Source organism: Rhodamnia argentea, chromosome 11 (genome assembly GCF_020921035.1).
Source record: "Rhodamnia argentea isolate NSW1041297 chromosome 11, ASM2092103v1, whole genome shotgun sequence".
Taxonomy (NCBI): Eukaryota; Viridiplantae; Streptophyta; class Magnoliopsida; order Myrtales; family Myrtaceae; genus Rhodamnia; species Rhodamnia argentea.
In genome coordinates this window covers 6,997,843-7,015,122 of record NC_063160.1, presented here as the reverse complement: position 1 = coordinate 7,015,122, position 17,280 = coordinate 6,997,843, and the positions used below count along the sequence as shown (strand labels likewise).

The following is a 17,280-nucleotide window of genomic DNA, read 5'->3' as shown; positions in this document are numbered from 1 at the left end:
GCGGGGCCCCGCCGGCTCCAACGGGCACTCCCCCACCCATCACCGGCCACTGCTGGATATGGTGTGTAGCGGTGGAACAGCCCTCACCACTGCAAACGCAAGCTTTTTTCTTTATTTTTTATTTTAAAGTTATTTTTTTGTTTACTTTTAATTTTTTTTAAAAAATTAACTTAATTTTTAAGTCCATGTGGCATCTACGTGGACTGAATTTCAAAAGAAAAATTGTCACGTGGATGTCATGTGGACAAACTTTTTTTAAAAAAAAATCCCACATAATAGTAAGAAATTAATAAAAAATGTCAAGTGTACTGTTTGGCCGGAATTAGCACTTAAGTAATCATTTTTTGCAGACTTGGCACTTAAAGTGATCATTTTTTTCTCCGATTTGGTAGTTAAGTAATTCAAGAAAAATGTTGGCACTAATATGAGTACCGTATATAAATATTGGCACTCTTACTTAAGGCGTACGATTTGTGCAATTTCTTCCAATTGTTATGAAAGCTCACTTTAACAATACTTGCCTTTTTTTTTTTTTTTTTTTTGAGCCAATCAACACTTTTTTTTTTTTTTTGGTCCAAAGCCAATCAACACTTGCCTGTTCGGACACTCGCAAATTGAAGGCGTTGGGCCAATTCACTTCAGCCGTCACCCTCATCGCAACAGAGCCGACGGAGCTTCGTCGCCTCGCTAGCGACGGAACGATTCGCCGCGGAAAGTGAAACGGCCATCGTTTCCGACCGACTTCCGGCTCAGTTTTTGGAGGGAATCTCGCTCTCCGGCTTCTTCTGCAGCCCAATTTGTAGCGTTTTTCAATTTGGTCTCAGTTGTATTTCGAGGTACGCAGTTCTCTCCTCTCGAGCAAGCCGTCAATTGGGTTGTTTCGGTGTTTCACCCATTGTGCCGCTTCGTCTTCGTCGGCCTACTGCGATGATGAATGTCTCGTATGCTTGCTTCCGTATGAAATTAGCGAGGAGACTCTGCTTTTGGTTTGTGACTGGATTTTTACCAGAATTAGGAATAGAAGATTGGAGTTCATGCCCCTGAAGATGTCAGGTACAGCAATGAGTCGGGCTGTTCGACTCAATGTTCTATATTTTCAGATGATTCCGCTCATTGAAGTCGCATGTGTGCTGTACGAGTGAAACTGTGGTGATAAGTGTTGGTATCCATGGTTATGAGAGCGTGTGTGATTCTAAGATGCGGCAAACCCAACTACGACCTGTCTTGGTCTTTTAGATCGATTTGCAGCATCCTTCGGGATTTTGGGAAATTTGGAATGGGACAAATTTGCCCTTTCATGAATGTTTAGCCATTCTTTTTGCTGTCGGGGCTGCGAAAAGAAAAAGAAAAATTCCTCCTTTTTTTTTTTTCGTGCTTTTGGATTGAGTGGGAGGAAGAAGCCCTAGAAAGCGCTCTCTGCTGGCTCAATTGTTGGTTGAAGTTGAACCCCCCAAGCCCCCATCTCATTTCAGATGCCTGAAGTTACAGATGATAAAACATATTTGAAATGAATGTCATCGTTAGGCTTTGCCCTTCTGATTCTTGTGACAAGTTGGTTTGCTTATGTGTTACCAAGCTTATATTTCTTGTGTGATTCCCCAAGTTCACTTTTCATGTCTTTGGAACTGAAGTCCTTAAAGGATTGCATGTAACTGTATCTGTGATGCTAGATATGATGATGAAAAGCTTTAAGTTCGAGGCCTTTCATCGCAATCTTGCTTCAGAGACTGCCTTTTGTCTATGTCACGATTGAAATGCGACTCCATTGTGTGCAATCATTGTGATATTTTATTTTCTTACATACAATTTTAATTGGTCTAGACTAGGTGGAGGTAATTGTGAACTTAGAATAGCATTGGATTTGGATTTTGAACCCATTCCTGAAGACAAGGAAAAATCCCTGTCTTCTGCACAAGGGGGTGATGAGTTTGGTTAGAGACCTTTATATGTTATGGTGGTCTGCCCACTGGACAGGTTTCCTCTCCTTCAGCTTGAGGATAAAATCCCCATTTTATACACTTGTTTTAACAAAAAAAAAGGGCCTCTGCAATCCCCTTCCTCTCCCCCTCTTGGGGTTTGTTATCATGGTGTAACTGGCAGAATAGAGTACCTGGAAATAACTATTTTGGTATGATACATTAAGTTCCCTTCAACTATTAATCAGAAAAACATCATTCCGCCCATCTCTTGATTGTAAAAGCTTACCATCCAACTTTAACTTAACTATTGGCTTCCAAGACAGAGTTCCCTCCTCTCTGGCTAAGTCAACAACTATATTGCTGAACGTTTTGTTTTCATTTAAATTCCTGATTTGCCACACATCGATGTCCTTTGTCATTAACCAGAATTTCATGTCGCTTACCTACACATTTTGTGGTGCAAGAACTATTTTCTCTTTTTAACTGGCAGCAGCCAATCAACAAAGCTAGTTTTTGTGTATATTTCGGATCAACAAGCATAGTTAGCATGTGTCAAGGAAATGGATGTTCTCATGAATTCAATTTGTGTTTGCCATTCTGCATTTTCCATGATGAAAACAACAGTCTGGTACTTTTCAACATTGTGTGCGCGCGTGCGTGTCTCTCTCTCTCAATTTAACTATCAACAGGCCAACTAGAAGAAATCACAATTATATATGTGTTATATCAGGAATAAGAATACTTCCAATACAGACGGAGTGCATAAAATTTGCTACTTGTTATACCAAACTTGCTTCCGATGAATAGCCTGCTTATTGATTGTATACATCGCCTAATTTTTGGATTTCTAGTATGTTCTATTAGCTATACCAAACTTCTGTCAATGTGGTTATCTTATTTTCACAGTTTACATGAAGTTACGTAGCCCTTATATAGTTGATTGATTGTCTTTTTCATTAGCAATGGAGCTTTTGCTGAAGGCCAGGTCAATCGTAGTGGTGTGGTTGAAATGAACATGGATGACAGATACAGGGGAAGAAGTTTTAGCTTAAAGAACCTTATCCTGCTGTCCAGATTGTGTAGCTCCAGTCAACGTGCTTCAATGATACTTTGCTTTTGGAGTCTTTTAGCTACTGTCAATCAACTTGCAGTTGCAAAGTAGCTTTGCTGCATCCTGTGCTTAGCAAAAATGAATGATTTGGAGAAGGAAGTTTTAGTGAGAAATTGAGGGAAAATTGTCTTTTAATAGAGTTATTAATGCCATTGGATGAAAATCTTGACCCAATCAATTGGGAAATATCGGGTACTCCAGAGAAACAAAACTTGACCTACTCATAGCATATTCTCCAGGTTATGTGTAGATTAAGAACTTAATGATTCATAATTGGTACAGAAAGGGTGAACTTGCTGAAATTGCATATTTTGAAGTATTTTACTTATTATGTCTCGTTAAACTAAATAATTAAATTGATGTGCGAGATTAACTAGCTTTTGCATTTGTTTTCCAACTGTGGATGTAAAGTTGTGACTTGTGAGGTGGTTGATGTTGTTTCTCTGGAACTGTTGGTCTTTGAGCTTGTGAAATATGAAGTGTGAGAGGATATAGTTATGTTGTTAGCTCAAGTTAGCAAGTCACCACGAGAGCTTAGAAGTACTTGCAGCATAGGCAGAAATTTTAATTTGCCTGTTTTGTCCGCACGGTTCACAATATCTTCTACTTTGGGGAATGAGCTTATGTTCTTATTTCAAATGTCAAGAGTTCTATTTAGAGTAACACAATGGCCAAATCAAACTCAAGTAGGCTACCTGACGTTTAATACGAACCTGTTATTAATTTCAACCAGAACTTGTAGCTCATAATGTCACGTTAAATAGGGTAATTTAGTGGATAGTTCTCCAGAAATTGATAAACGAAGGGGATCGGAGATTTGACTCGGTTACTGGCTAACAGAGTTCGCAACTTTGCTTTCTGAAGATTTCGTGTTGTACTTAGCTTTGTTGTGGCAGTGCTAAAGCATCATGGCATCAAGATTCGGAAGGTTGAGCAGTGGCATAGCTTAAGACCTCACCGCTCTTTCGTGTTCTGTCACCAAGATGTATTTGTTGTGTCATGAAGTCAAAAGACTATTGATTATCTGTGTTGAATGTGCAGGGTTTCCCTCAATGGCAGAAACCGAACCAGCTTCTGGAGATGATGCTGTAACTCCCTTGATAGATCAGCTGAGCAAGGTACTTCTTGACCTGGAAGCCTGTAAGCGCGTTTCTGAGGAGAAAGTTGCATGGAATGAAATTGAGGAGCACTTCCGCAGCCTTGATGCTATGTTCAGAAAAAAGTTTGATGAGCTTGAAGTTAAAGAGAGAGAATTTGCAGCGAAAACAGTTGAAACTAAGGCAAGTTTGGCAGAGAGAGAGGCGTCTGTTGCTGCAAAGGAACAGGAAATGTTAGATCGAGTGCAGGAGCTAAAAGATGCTGCAGTTGCTGCTATCATAAATTCACGCATGAATCACCAAGAATCTAATGCTGTGGCAACTGATGATGGCAATATCAAAGACGGCAAGGTAAGTGGCTCTCTTAGTGAAGCAAGTACAAAAGAGGATATTTGTCCTAGTAACATTGATGAAGCTGAAGGCTTGACTGATGTCAAGCCTTCTAGAGAGCTGATACAATTTTGTGAGCAGATGGATGCAAAAGGGCTTCTGAATTTTACTTTGAAGAAGCAAAATAATTTAAATGCTATTTGTCGGGAACTTTCTGTTGCTCTACGATGTGCAACAGATCCGGCCCATTTGGTGCTGGACTCACTGAGGGGTTTTTACTCTCAAGATGAGACAGACCAACCAGAAAATAGGAGGGATGCTGCCCTTCAGGGCATGCAAAAATCCTGTATTACCTTTATGGAAGCCATGGCCACCTTTTTGGCGGGGGTTGAATCAGGTGCTGATCACCTTCTGAACCCTGAAATAAAGCAGCAAGCCAAGGCAATTGCTGATGAGTGGAAGCTTAAGTTGTTTAGTGATGGCACTAATGCTGTCAATGGGAATGCATTAGAAGCAGAAGCATTTTTGCAGCTCCTCTCGACTTTTAATATTGCTTCAGAGTTTGATGAAGCTGAACTCTGCAAGCTTGTTCCCGCAGTCGCGCACCTCAGGCAAGCGCCTGAGCTTTGCCGTTCTCTTGGGTTAACTGAAAAAGTTCCAGGTTGGTTTTCTCACAACTGACAGACCTTATGGGGTCTGGAAAATGGATTGTCTGTAAGATATCCCTCATTTCTCGTTTAGGGCACAACTGTGAGAAATTACGCATATAATGCAAGCTGATTCATCTATATGCTCAAGAGGGCTACTCTGTCTTTGCACTCCTAAGACCATCCTCTGGTGCAGGTGTTATTGAGTCCCTTATCAATAGTGGGAGACAAGTTGATGCCGTCCATCTTATACATGCTTTCCAGCTTACTGAAAGATTTCACCCAGTGCCCCTCTTGAAGACATACTTGAAGGACTTGAGGAGAAATTCGCAGGGGACAGGTGCAAAGTCGGAAGGTTCTGCTATTGCATCGGTAGTAGTTCTGTCCCCAACTAGTACATACGGCAAGCAATATTTTTATCTGTTGGTTGTTTATTTATTGTAATACATACAGGGTCAAGCAAATGCACAAGAACTTGAGGCACTCAAGGCTGTGATCAAGTGCGTCAAAGATTATGGACTTGAGGCTAGTTACCAACTAGATCCCCTCCAGAGAAGAGTCGCTCAATTAGAGAAAGCAAAATCCGACAAGAAAAGGGCTGGAGAGCAGGGGGGGAATCAAAAATCCAAAAAGTCAAAGTCAAATGGAGGATTTCATAAATCTCGTGCTCAAGGAGCCAACGCTATTGGTAGGCTAGGTCCTGCCTTCAGTCAGAGTGCACCGTACTTGGGGCCAGCGGTGAGGTTGGCAGCAAATTATCAACTTCCTGGGCAGTCTGAGTATGCCTATCAAGCTAGTGATCAAGGACTACAGTACACTCATCATGACAGGTTTGCAACATCCTCCTACAACTCCACCATGCCAAAATATGGTGCCCATATCCGTGGTGGTTTGCCGCCTTCACACCAGCCATACTTGTGATTACTGGATTTAGCACCTGTTCGGTTGGTCTAGTGTTACTTATGGTTCGACGCTCGGAGCTTACTTTGTACTTGCGACGACACGAAGGTGTCTTTGACGGTCCCTTTTCTAATGCACATGTGATGGACTTATGTGAGAGAAGGGAAATCTATGTTCTTTTTCTGGATATTGCTCACATTTTATAAGGGAAAAAGGCAAGACTAGGCAATCATGGGAAAGAAACTCTGGTCTGCTTGTCTCTCTTTACTGATGGCCAGAGTTCCTTTGTAACAAATTCATTGTCGACTAGATGCCCTAAACATGTATTCAATGAAAGAGGCCTATCTTTTACTTTTAATGTACTAACTTGGAAAGTTGCGGTGAAGTTACAAAGGTGGAGCTTGTGTTCCTCGGTGTTGAAAAGCAAAATGTCCTTCGTTTGTTGAGTGGACCGTGGAAGGTTATAAATATTAACTGATTATTGGTATATAACTCTTTTTTCACGTCTAACCCATGAAGATGGAAAGGCTAATACAAATTGAGCATTGATTTGATTTCTTTTATAACAAAATAAATCTAATTTGTTACAGGTCTGGTTGAAATCACATTATTTTGGGAAAATTGTCCAAAAAGTTCTAAATTTATTATACTTTCTAAATCTTTTAATTTTATTAATCGAGTCTTAAATCTTTTGACATGAGTCTATCCGGTCAATTTTAATCAAAAATCGCTGACGCAAATGTTGAATGTCCTAAGTGATCCGGCTTGCACTACGTAGACAATGTTTTATATATTTTTAAAAGAAAATTATTTAATTATTTATTTTTATCTTTGACATTTCTTTTCTTTTTTCTTTTTCTACCTTTCTTTTCCTTTTTTTTTTCTACCAAGTCTAGCAATGATCGACAGCCGAACCTCGCCTATGAATAAAAAAAATCAATTTCTATTTCAAAAATTTATAAAATATTATCCGCATTAGTGCCGTCCTTCCTACGTGGCATCGTCGACCTCCAAATCAGCGATTTCAGATTAAAATTGGCCGGATGAACTCAATTTGTAAAGTGTCAAACGGTTTAGGACTCAATAGAAAAAATTGATAAATTTACGACTGCATTGGCCTAAAGGCTGTATGTTACGGACATTTTGGACAATTTATCCTATTATTTTAAAAAAAGAAAAGAACAATAAAATTCTAAATACCATATTGAGCGTAATGCTTATAATGGCACCCGCCTAGTACATATGACAACAAACCCGTTGAAAAGAGTATCGAACATTTTGCCATGTGTACTCATTAGGCTATTGCATTTTGCTCCCTTTGGCTTTTCTATATTGCGTGATACTATTTTTGATCCTTTCTTCTTGGAGCTTTGAGAGAGTACTAAACATCTTGGTAATTCTCTTCATGCACTAATCCTTAATAAAGTAGGTAGATTGATAGATAGATTATTCATCTATACTAGTTTGAGATGCACAAAACAGGTTCTTTCCTATTAAATTACATGGAGAAAGTCCTTCATGGCTTTAGAAGCTTCTAATTAGTTTGATAAGCAAAAGAAGAAGGAAGGTCCTTATCAGTTAAACAGCGTGGAGAACTTCAATTCATGACTTTAGAAGCTTCTATTCTAATTGCTCGTGGTCGTTCTTGAATAATCGTGAATCATGTGCCGATGTGGTATTCTTTGACCTTTCTATCGATCGATGAACTTTGTACATACTGAAATATAAGATTAGGCCACTTTAACAACTGTCTAACTAGTGGGAACTTGCGCTTTGCGGTCTCCGTCGTTTTACCACAAATTTCTATGGGCATTTACTAATTTAAGTATTAGAAGAATGTGATACTAAATTAAGTGAATAAATTTTGCTAATTAAACCAAAAAAATAATCTTTTTTCCCCAACCATGTTCCGCTTCCTCAAATAGATGGGAGAATTACTCAAAAAATCCTAAATTTATTGCAAATGTACCAATTTAGTCCTAAATCATTTTTTTTTTTTGCCAATTGAGTCCACTTTGCCACCCGACGTTGATGTGAACAATTTTTAGTTATATTTTAATACTTTTTTCCCTTTTTCTCTTTTTTTTTTCATATGCTACCGTGCCCGGCGAGGGCTTCGCAACCCTTGGCCGGCCTTGCCCATGGGCAATGGTAGCCTCGGCGCCTCGCCATGGATTTTTACTAAATCAAGTGAATGAATTTTTGCTAATTAAACCACACATATAAACCTTTTTTCCCCCAACCATGTTCCCAAATGGACAATACCAAATAATAAAATGAATGGTATGAACACTAACGGTTCAAGTTTGCCTTGCAGTTCGAAGGAAGAAAAAATAAAATAAAGAACACGAAATTTTTTTTTTTTAGAGAAACTAAAAGTTTTGTTAAAGAAAAGGGAAAGGAAAATCGAATAAAAGAGATAAGGAAATTCAAAACCTAATCCACGATTTGGACTTTTGGCCCAACAAATCCTTTAGCACGATGCAACTTTAGAATTCTGTTTTGCAATATGATTATTAAAATTTTAATTTATTCAATATAATTTTTGAACCGTAACCTAATGTGTAATATCGTTCATAAATTTTAATTTTTTCAATTTGATCTCTGAACTTTCGATACATATTTAGTCTAATTTTTGGATTTCAATGTTATATATCGAACCTTTTTCAATGTCATTTACAAAATCGATATACCGAATGATATTAAATGTTACTACTACTAAAAATATTCAATGCGATTGACATATTTAACTATTCTTTTCAGACATGACCTCATCGACCATATCAAAAACACGTTTAGGAAACTTTGGACTGGGAAAAGGGAACTGGGCAAGAGAGAGGGAGAGAGAGGAGAGGAGAGGTCAAAGAAGAGTTCGAATCCGCCATTTTTGAGCTCGGCCCCCTCGCGTTCATCTCCTTTCTGCATCCAATTCAGGTCCGTGTTCCGTTGATTTTGATCTGTGAGGAGCTTCCTTCCTCTTCGTTGAATTTCTGTCCATTTCTTCGAATTCGATTGTGGGTGGTGAAGAAGGTGCTCTTTTAGGGCTCTGTTTGGGTCGTTCTCTTCGTTTGAGCTGCCCTTTTTGAGCTACGCGGGCTTTGATTGGTTCCTTGGGAGCGATTTGTTATCTCTGTGTGGAGAATTGACTCGTGGTAGGCTATGCTGTAGTGGGGATGGATTGGTCTTCTCCGCGTGTGACGTCGTGCTTGCGAGGCTTTGTTCTCGAGAGAACGTTGAGAAATGATGCGTCTTTCGAAGCAGTTTGGATTCTTGTGACGGATGGCTTAATCCATCTTCTTGCTTCTGTTGGAAGAAAAATCTTGATACTTTTAGCTGAGGTAGTGACTTAGCATTCGAGAGTGTGTGCGTCTAGCCATGTTTCGGCGTTTTTCCTAGCATGTTGGCTAGCCTTTGCTGGTGATGGTGGTAGTAGCAGTTCACTATATGGTCTTAGAGATGCTGGGAAGGCCTGCTATGTTGGATGGTGGATGAAATCAGAGGTTCTATGATTTAGATATTTTAGTGCACAAGTTGCGAAAAGGGTTCGGACACTTTGAATGTACTCTATGCAGGAGAACTGTGAAATATCTACTTTCGACTCTCATAGATTGTCTTGGATAATAATTCTTTCATTTTTATTTTTGGCTAAGTACTCTTTCTTTCGAAATTGCTGTTGTTGCTTCTTGAGAGAAGTAAATTGAAGAATAACTCTCTCTAAATTGAATGTTTAGAGAGAGTTGGCTGTGGAGCTTGCATCACGTGTTGCTCAATTGATGTGTGGTGCGGAAGCACTCGATATTCGTCTTGCTCAAAATATGTATGTTTTGTTCTAGTACCTTGGGTTGCTTCAATTTTCTCTTCTGGTGAAACTGTATTTAGTTTGAAGAAGATATAAACAATATGCAAGTACTGCTATGACTTGGTCAGCGCTGACATGGGGCTGTGGAAGGGATCTTGGATACTTCTGTGTGGATTTGTTATTCTGAAGTTAAGCCGTGACAAAATTTTGCTTGATATTAGACATAAATGAAAGGTTTAGGAGTGGGCTTTTGTGATCATATGTGACTTGGATTGGATGTATCAATTAGACAAGTGAATTAAAGTCTCCAATATGCCAAAATTGAAAGTACATGATTTTATTATGACTTGAATACAAAATAGGGGTCCGTTCATCTAAATGAGCAGAACCACTAGCTCTATGTGTCAAAATCAGTTCTATTAAGAAGAAAATGCAGTAATGGATAAATGGCAAACAACAATAGGTATGATTACTAATGAGCATACTTGAGATAAAGTGGTTTTTGCATCATGCAAGAATATGACAAAACTGACCTATCTGAGGCATTTACAGATATGAAACAGCAACATTCATTAACTTTCACAAGATAGTGCATGTTGATTATTTATAATGAATATTATAAAGAACTCAGGTGTCAGAATATTGGTGTTAATAGCAAGAAATTGCTAGTAGTTGGAATATTAAGAAATTTGGATGAATTTATTCTTGTGAAGGAGAACTCTAGACGTTTCTTCTTTTTCCAACTTGATAGAGTGCCAAATTCTTATTCTGGCTTGTAAATTAATGAAATTATTTTAGAAACATACAAGTTTACTAGACAATTGTCCGTCTGGAGCTAGAACACAGCACTTAGAATATCTTTCGAGTCCTTGACTGGGTAAAATTATTAGCTTCCTAGCTATTAGCTGAGTGATAAATGGCTAGTTTGATCCTCGGTCTAAATCTTATGTGCAATACATCTTAGCTTCCCCTGCCAAGCTAACAGATAATCTCTAGCTTAACTAAAGCTGATTTCCATCAGAAGTTGAAGGCTGGTGGGCCTAGTTAGGCATATGGATGAGTTTTTTGGTACTTAATTGTAAGATAAGAAGTTAATATTCTAAAACATACTTGATTGCATTATTCTATAACGTCGTTGACTGCAGGGAATTAAATTTTAGATTTACATTATGAGTTTACCAATTCGAAACTTGAGGCTAAAATATATGCTTTCGCCCAGGTAGCAGCTGGAGAACTTGAAGTCAGAGTGAATATGGAAATGATTTTGTGAATGGTTGATGCTAGAGTTCTCTTTTAATCACACTTCTGGCCTTAAAGTGCTATGTGACTAAGTTTACCTCGTTGCTCGAATCCATTGGGGTCTGGAGAAAGGTACATAGCATTTTTGTTGTACTGGAATCAATTTCTCTCTATTTGCTTAACATACTTGCAATTATGTCTATTGTCAATATTCAGGAAGAAATCATCATGTGGAGCAAGCACTTATTAGTTAGGAATTAGCTGATGATGCTGAAGCACAAATCAAGCTGAATAATGTAAAAGCTAATCATAACTGAACTTAGGTTGTTTTTTAAGGTCTGAAGTACTAATAACTGCATGGTCTCTTTCATGATACCGTATGAACTTCAAGTATTCCAATCAAAGGCTTCTTCCAAAATTTTATCACATCATGCTCTTCTTTTTATTATACGAGAAGCCCTTGTTAGGAGATTTCTTAGGTAATTTCTATTTCTTGACTGTCTTTCGAGATTCATGATTAAGTAACACAAAACTATTCTTATATGAAAATTTTCAATTTAAGCATCTGATCTTATATCAATATTTTTTGAAAAATGAATTGTTCATATCATTTTGAGGAGGAGGAAGGTAAAAGATCATTTGTGATATAGAGTAAAAAGTAAATTCAAATAGTTTTTGGCTTTTTAAACAATAAATAATCACACAACAAGAACATTTAAATAAGCAAATTAATAATCAGCACTAATTTTGTATCACTTTGTTGGTTAGTATATAAACTTGTATGTGTACAATTCTAAAAAAAATTTACCCATGTTATATTGCTTTACCATAACACACATGTATGTTATTATATCATATGCGAAATACTTTTCAAATCCTTACGACTTATGTGCATTCCACAATTTCTTGCAAAGAAAGCGGTCATGTTTCTTGGAAAAAAAAAAAGAACAACTAATTTGCTTTGAAATCTTAAAACAAAAGTCCCCAAATATGTGATGTACCATTCCTCTTCCTTCAGCTTCAGCTCTAGGTTTCAAATTATTTCTTCCATCTCTTCCTTCGCACCTCTTCTTCTCTTTCTTTCAACTACAGACATCTGGAGATCCTTGATGTGCAACGTGCATTTGAGATAGACAGGCGCAGGCCAACAATCAGTTTTAGTACACCTGCTGACCGGATTGTCTCCATTTAATCCACAGTCAATTTCCCTGGTGGTGTATGATTTCTTTGTTATATCATTCTTGGCCGTTTCCAGGCATGAGTTGATTCAATTCTTCTACTTCTTTCATTGTTGGCATATCTCAGTGCCATCATGGTGAATGGACTTGATTGTGCCTAGAAATTGGTCAGGCATGGTTCATAAAATAACATATTAGCAGCGGATTTGCTTAGCCTGTGACCAAAAAGAGTCAAAAGTTGTTCAACGTCCTTAACTTATTGACATGAGATTAGTTCAGAATCTGTTTGGATATCAAGACGTATAGATAGGGTTAGCTTCTGAATTTAACTGGCTGAAAGATTTTGTGACTGATAAATACTTTATTTATACTGTTTGTTACCAAATTGCTCTTCTTATTCTTTTTTCTAATGTAATTGGTCCTTGTTTGACTGTTTTCGTCGCAGGTGTTATGGAGATATCCCTGTTGAAGGCACTACTAAGTAATATCTCCTTATATTTTAATCTATCATCTTCTGATAGTACAAACTTGGAACCAGCTCAGAAATATTATAAAAAGGCAGAGGAAATATTGAAGCTGGTGAAGCCAATTCTTGATGTCATTGTTGGCTCTGAAGTAGCTTCTAATGAGGCACTTAATAAGGCTTTTGGGGAGATTCATCAATCTGTGGAGGATTTGAGGGAGCTCTTTGAAAGCTGGCAGCCATTGTTGAGTAAAGTTGATTTTGTAAGTGCCAATTTTCTTGCTCGTACTTTGATGATGCTAGAATGATGAATTCATTTGGCTAATGTTTGTTCTCTGGCATTAGTTTGTGCCTCTTGTTGCTTCCCAAGCATGGTTTCTATTATCTTCATAGGCACAGCATTTTGGGCAAACCAAGTGTTGGGTTGATATCACAAGTTTTATTTTTGGTTTCCTGATGATAATTTCATGTATTTTCTTGCTTCCTTTGAGCCCAACACTTGTGACAACCATTAATTTGGTTCACTTAGGTAAAAGCATCTGATGCATATGATGGTAAAATTAGTACTGATAAGAAGACCCATTATGGTCATAACTGTGAAGGGACAGAACTGAATAACGTTTACGTATAGAGAACTTGCTTGATGTTATAAGAAACATGCAGGATCTGTTGCTGGAAAGAAAAAGGATATTTGTCATGCAAGGTGTGATGTGAGGCATGCTATTGCTAGTTCATTGTGTATTTACATGAGAAAGCTTGAGAGAGTTCAATACTTCTGGTTTGTGTCACTGCAATATCTTTAAAATTTAAAGAATGACAGGATCACAGCTGACTCCTGTGAGTTGATCTAAAGGGACTTAGCACGATCAGCACATTTGTTGCCTGCAAATCCTTTTTATTCTTCCAAAGCTCATTAGAGCTGCACCTAGCTGGTTGTGCTGGCTCCAACTCATCATCATTATTTCACTTGAGTTTTCTCATCTCTGTTTAAGAGCCATCTGTTTGAATAATTGGGGCATAAGAAGCTTGGTGGTGGGGCAGACTGAGTCTACTCTGTTTGCATGTTCAACATAGCTCAAAATCTCTCTAATTCACGTGTTTGGAAACTAGTGCCCGTAAGGTTTAGGATTCAGGGTAGAGAGAATTTTTGTTGGTGGATTGTGTTGATTTCCTTATTCAGCTGGAAGTGCTTTTGGTCCTTTATAATGGCAACACCTTGGTTTCTCTATTGATTTCTCTGTACTGTCAAGCAATGTTAGCTTATGAAGGCTTCTGTGCTTTCTCTTCCTTAGTGAAGTCCTCCAGTTTGAAGTAGTTAGGTAAACGAATTAGCTTTGGCGCTGTAATGATCAAATCATACCTCCTGGTGACCTGACATTGCCTACTTTTTATGGAATAGAGATGGAAAGCTGTTGCAGTTTCTTTTCTTTACTGGAAATTCTGAAATTCCTGACTGGTAAACTACTGATATAGGGAATGGGTTCTCTCCTTTCTCATTCTTCTCCTTTTTTTATTTGTAGATTGTTCGAGTAGAAGTTTTGATATCAAAAATTCGAAGTGCTGGCCTTGATACTTTCCAGCTGCTGAAATCTGCTGATCAAAGCCTCCCTGATGAGTTGAGTTCAGTGTCACTGGAGGTAATACTCTGTAGAGTCGCTGTGGTTAAGTTTTCATATTTTCTAAAAATTGTATATACTCAGTTATGAGTTGGACTGGAGTGCCAATCTTCTGGATGTAGCATTGTATATGCCAGATTTGTCATACTCCAGCTAATTAATAGCTAACGCTTATTGGTCTCGGCTAATCAACTCTCTTCTTTCTGGGATGGTTGTAGCACTGCGTGCAGAAGATAAAGCATATAGAATATGATCGAGCATGCTTGGTCATTAGAGAAGCCATAAAGGATCAAGCAGACGGTGTTGGTCCCAGCACTGCAGACCTTGTGAAAATTGCAGAAAGTTTTAGTTTGAAGTCAAACCAGGAAATCTTGATTGAGGCTGTTGCCCTTGAAAAATTGAAGGAGAATGCCGAGCAATCTGAGAACACCAGTGAGGTGGATTATTTTGACCAATTGATTACTATTGTCACACGGATGCATGATCGTCTTGTGTTGATAAAGCAGTCTGAGATCTCCAGCCCTGTCCCAATACCAGCAGATTTTTGCTGTCCTCTCTCTCTTGAGCTGATGACAGATCCAGTTATTGTGGCATCAGGACAAACGTATGAAAGGGCATTCATCAGGAAATGGCTGGACCTTGGGCTAACGGTTTGTCCAAAGACACGGCAAACATTAAGTCACACGAATCTAATACCTAATTATACTGTAAAGGCACTAATTGCTAATTGGTGTGAATCCAACAATGTAAAGTTGCCTGATCCTATGAAATCTGTGAGCTCAAACCAACCTTCGCCACTGCTTAGCCATGCAGAGTCTGGTACAATCAGGGAGCCACCTATCAGGGGGAACTCCCCAATGTCACCTGAGTCTGTCCGGCACATGGGTTCACCTGTTAAGAACTTTGTTGCACCTAGTGGAGTTCCCCAGGTTGCAAATGCTCCTTTGCATCCCCGTTCTAGGTCTGATGCTTTGTCATCAACTGTTGCTGGAGATGAGCGGGGCTTGGATATTGGGAGAGTGTCTCTAGTGGCCTCTGAAGAAAGTTCGATTAACTTTGAAGAAGGTGCTATTGATTCATCTCTCCAAGTGTCTACGTCCCCAAACAGGAGTGAATTTTCCAATGGCATTGGTGCTGATGAGCGGATGTTGAACCATAAGAGAAGTGTTTCGGCATCCAGCGCGCATTCTGGTGCAAGTAGGCCTCTAGGATCATCTGGAGATGCAAATGGATTAACTAATATGACATGCTACAGTAGCGACGCTTCTGGGGAGATGAAACCTGAATTACAGTCTCCTACTAATGTGACTACTACACAGCGAGAACCAGAGTTTCCTCCTCGAATGGTGGAGACAAGGTCGAGAAGCCAGACAATTAGGCGTTGGCAGCCAGATAGGTTTGGTCCAAGGATCATTTCTTCTCCTTCTGTTGAAGCAAGAGCTGATCTCTCTGGCACTGAAACTAGGGTCCGAAAGCTTGTTGATGCCTTACAAAGTGATTCAGCTGAAACTCAAAGAGAAGCGACTGCTGAACTTCGACTTTTGGCTAAGCACAACATGGACAACCGCATTGTAATCGCAAACTGTGGTGCCATTAACTTGTTGGTGAGTTTGCTCAGATCGCCGGACACCAAGATTCAGGAAGATGCTGTCACAGCACTTCTTAACCTGTCAATCAATGATAACAACAAGATGGCAATTGCTAATGCTGATGCAATTGATCCTTTGATCCACGTTCTCCAGACTGGCAGTCCTGAGGCCAAGGAGAACTCAGCTGCCACTCTTTTTAGTCTCTCTGTGATCGAAGATAATAAAGTCAAAATTGGAAGGTCGGGGGCGATTGAACCTCTGGTTGATTTGCTTGGCAATGGTACTCCAAGAGGAAAAAAAGATGCAGCCACAGCTTTGTTCAACTTATCCATCTTTCATGAGAACAAGGGACGTATTGTTCAAGCTGGTGCTGTAAAGTACCTCGTGGAGTTGATGGACCCGGCTGCTGGGATGGTTGATAAGGCAGTGGCTGTATTGGCAAATCTTGCCACAATTCATGAGGGAAGGACTGCTATTGGACAGGAAGGTGGAATTCCAGTTCTAGTTGAAGTTGTTGAGTTAGGTTCTGCAAGAGGAAAGGAAAATGCTGCTGCTGCTCTTCTGCAGCTTTGTACCAACAGCAATAGATACTGTAGTAGGGTGCTCCAAGAGGGAGCTGTCCCACCATTGGTGGCATTGTCTCAGTCCGGCACCCCAAGGGCAAAAGAGAAGGTAAGTCTGTACTGCATTTCATACTTTCCATTGCTTGTCTTATTAACGAGAGTGCTTGTAAAATGATTCCCTAAACTAGGTTCCAACTTTAGTTTTACCACCTCTGAAGGCATTTTGGCCCATTGCAGGCGCAGGCACTTCTCACCTATTTCAGAAATCAACGACATGGCAATGCTGGGAGGGGCTGATCCTTATTGCACCTTTGCCCTAGATTTTGAGGCAAGTTCATGAGTATAGTGTATATTTGATTATGCAAATAATGCATGTGAAGATTGGTGTTCGGATTAAAGCATGTTTTGTAAAGAGATTGTCTGGGGAGGATATTAGTTTGTCCTCTAATACGTCCTATGTGAATGTGGATTGGAAATTTGTAATGTGATCCTCGTCTTTGCAGTGACTTGGACTAGTCATGACTCATAAGTGACCAATTCTCTTGTTGATGAATGTATTCATGTTGTGATTTCTTGTCCTCTCAAGGTGCCTTGCATCTTTTTGAACTGGGAAGATAACAGACAGAGCAGTAGTCTTTCCTCCTTCGACATTATACAGGGTTTTTAGTCTCTTAACTTTTCTTCTTCAGTTAATGCTAAGAACATTGATTGTGCATGATCTTCCTTATGATATCAGTGGTGTCTGAGGTGGAATTATGTTCGTTATAATACTGATTAGGATGCTATTGCGACATCGATTCCCTCTGAGCTCTGTTGTTTTGTGGTGGTT

General features: G+C 39.1%; 2 protein-coding genes across 4 annotated transcripts; both read left to right on the top strand.

Annotated features, from left to right (window-relative positions):
* Positions 1 to 591: 591 nt before the first annotated feature.
* LOC115742088 (FRIGIDA-like protein 3) lies at positions 592 to 6,433 on the top strand. The gene is made up of 4 exons (XM_048272886.1): positions 592 to 836; positions 4,072 to 5,118; positions 5,301 to 5,476; positions 5,558 to 6,433. Exons 2-4 carry the CDS (start codon positions 4,083 to 4,085, stop codon positions 6,023 to 6,025), a joined length of 1,680 nt encoding a protein of 559 aa, XP_048128843.1. The 5' UTR covers positions 592 to 836; positions 4,072 to 4,082; the 3' UTR covers positions 6,026 to 6,433.
* A 2,379-nt stretch (positions 6,434 to 8,812) lies between these two features.
* Positions 8,813 to 17,029, top strand: LOC115742086 (U-box domain-containing protein 4-like). 3 transcript variants are annotated; one of them, XM_030676196.2, is made up of 6 exons: positions 8,813 to 8,938; positions 11,023 to 11,174; positions 12,666 to 12,946; positions 14,204 to 14,320; positions 14,518 to 16,560; positions 16,689 to 17,029. In XM_030676196.2, the coding sequence occupies exons 3-6, from the start codon at positions 12,671 to 12,673 to the stop codon at positions 16,746 to 16,748; spliced, it is 2,496 nt and encodes an 831-aa protein (XP_030532056.1). In that variant the 5' UTR covers positions 8,813 to 8,938; positions 11,023 to 11,174; positions 12,666 to 12,670; the 3' UTR covers positions 16,749 to 17,029. The 3 variants fall into 3 exon arrangements, with proteins under 3 accessions (XP_030532056.1, XP_030532057.1, XP_048128839.1); XM_048272882.1 differs by lacking the exon at positions 8,813 to 8,938 and adding an exon at positions 8,987 to 9,342; XM_030676197.2 differs by lacking the exon at positions 11,023 to 11,174 and having other exon boundaries at positions 8,824 to 8,938.
* The last annotated feature ends 251 nt before the right edge of the window (positions 17,030 to 17,280 follow it).

What these genes read in the sequence shown, in the direction of transcription:
- LOC115742086 (XM_030676196.2), top strand. Translation starts at nt 12,671, where the DNA reads ATGGAGATATCCCTGTTGAAGGCACTACTAAGTAATATCTCCTTATAT. An exon ending in TGTTGAGTAAAGTTGATTTT is followed by an intron (nt 12,947 to 14,203) that starts GTAAGTGCCAAT and finishes TTTTATTTGTAG; the next exon opens with ATTGTTCGAGTAGAAGTTTT. An exon ending in CCCCAAGGGCAAAAGAGAAG is followed by an intron (nt 16,561 to 16,688) that starts GTAAGTCTGTAC and finishes GGCCCATTGCAG; the next exon opens with GCGCAGGCACTTCTCACCTA.
- LOC115742088 (XM_048272886.1), top strand. Translation starts at nt 4,083, where the DNA reads ATGGCAGAAACCGAACCAGCTTCTGGAGATGATGCTGTAACTCCCTTG. An exon ending in GTTAACTGAAAAAGTTCCAG is followed by an intron (nt 5,119 to 5,300) that starts GTTGGTTTTCTC and finishes CCTCTGGTGCAG; the next exon opens with GTGTTATTGAGTCCCTTATC. An exon ending in AAGGTTCTGCTATTGCATCG is followed by an intron (nt 5,477 to 5,557) that starts GTAGTAGTTCTG and finishes TAATACATACAG; the next exon opens with GGTCAAGCAAATGCACAAGA.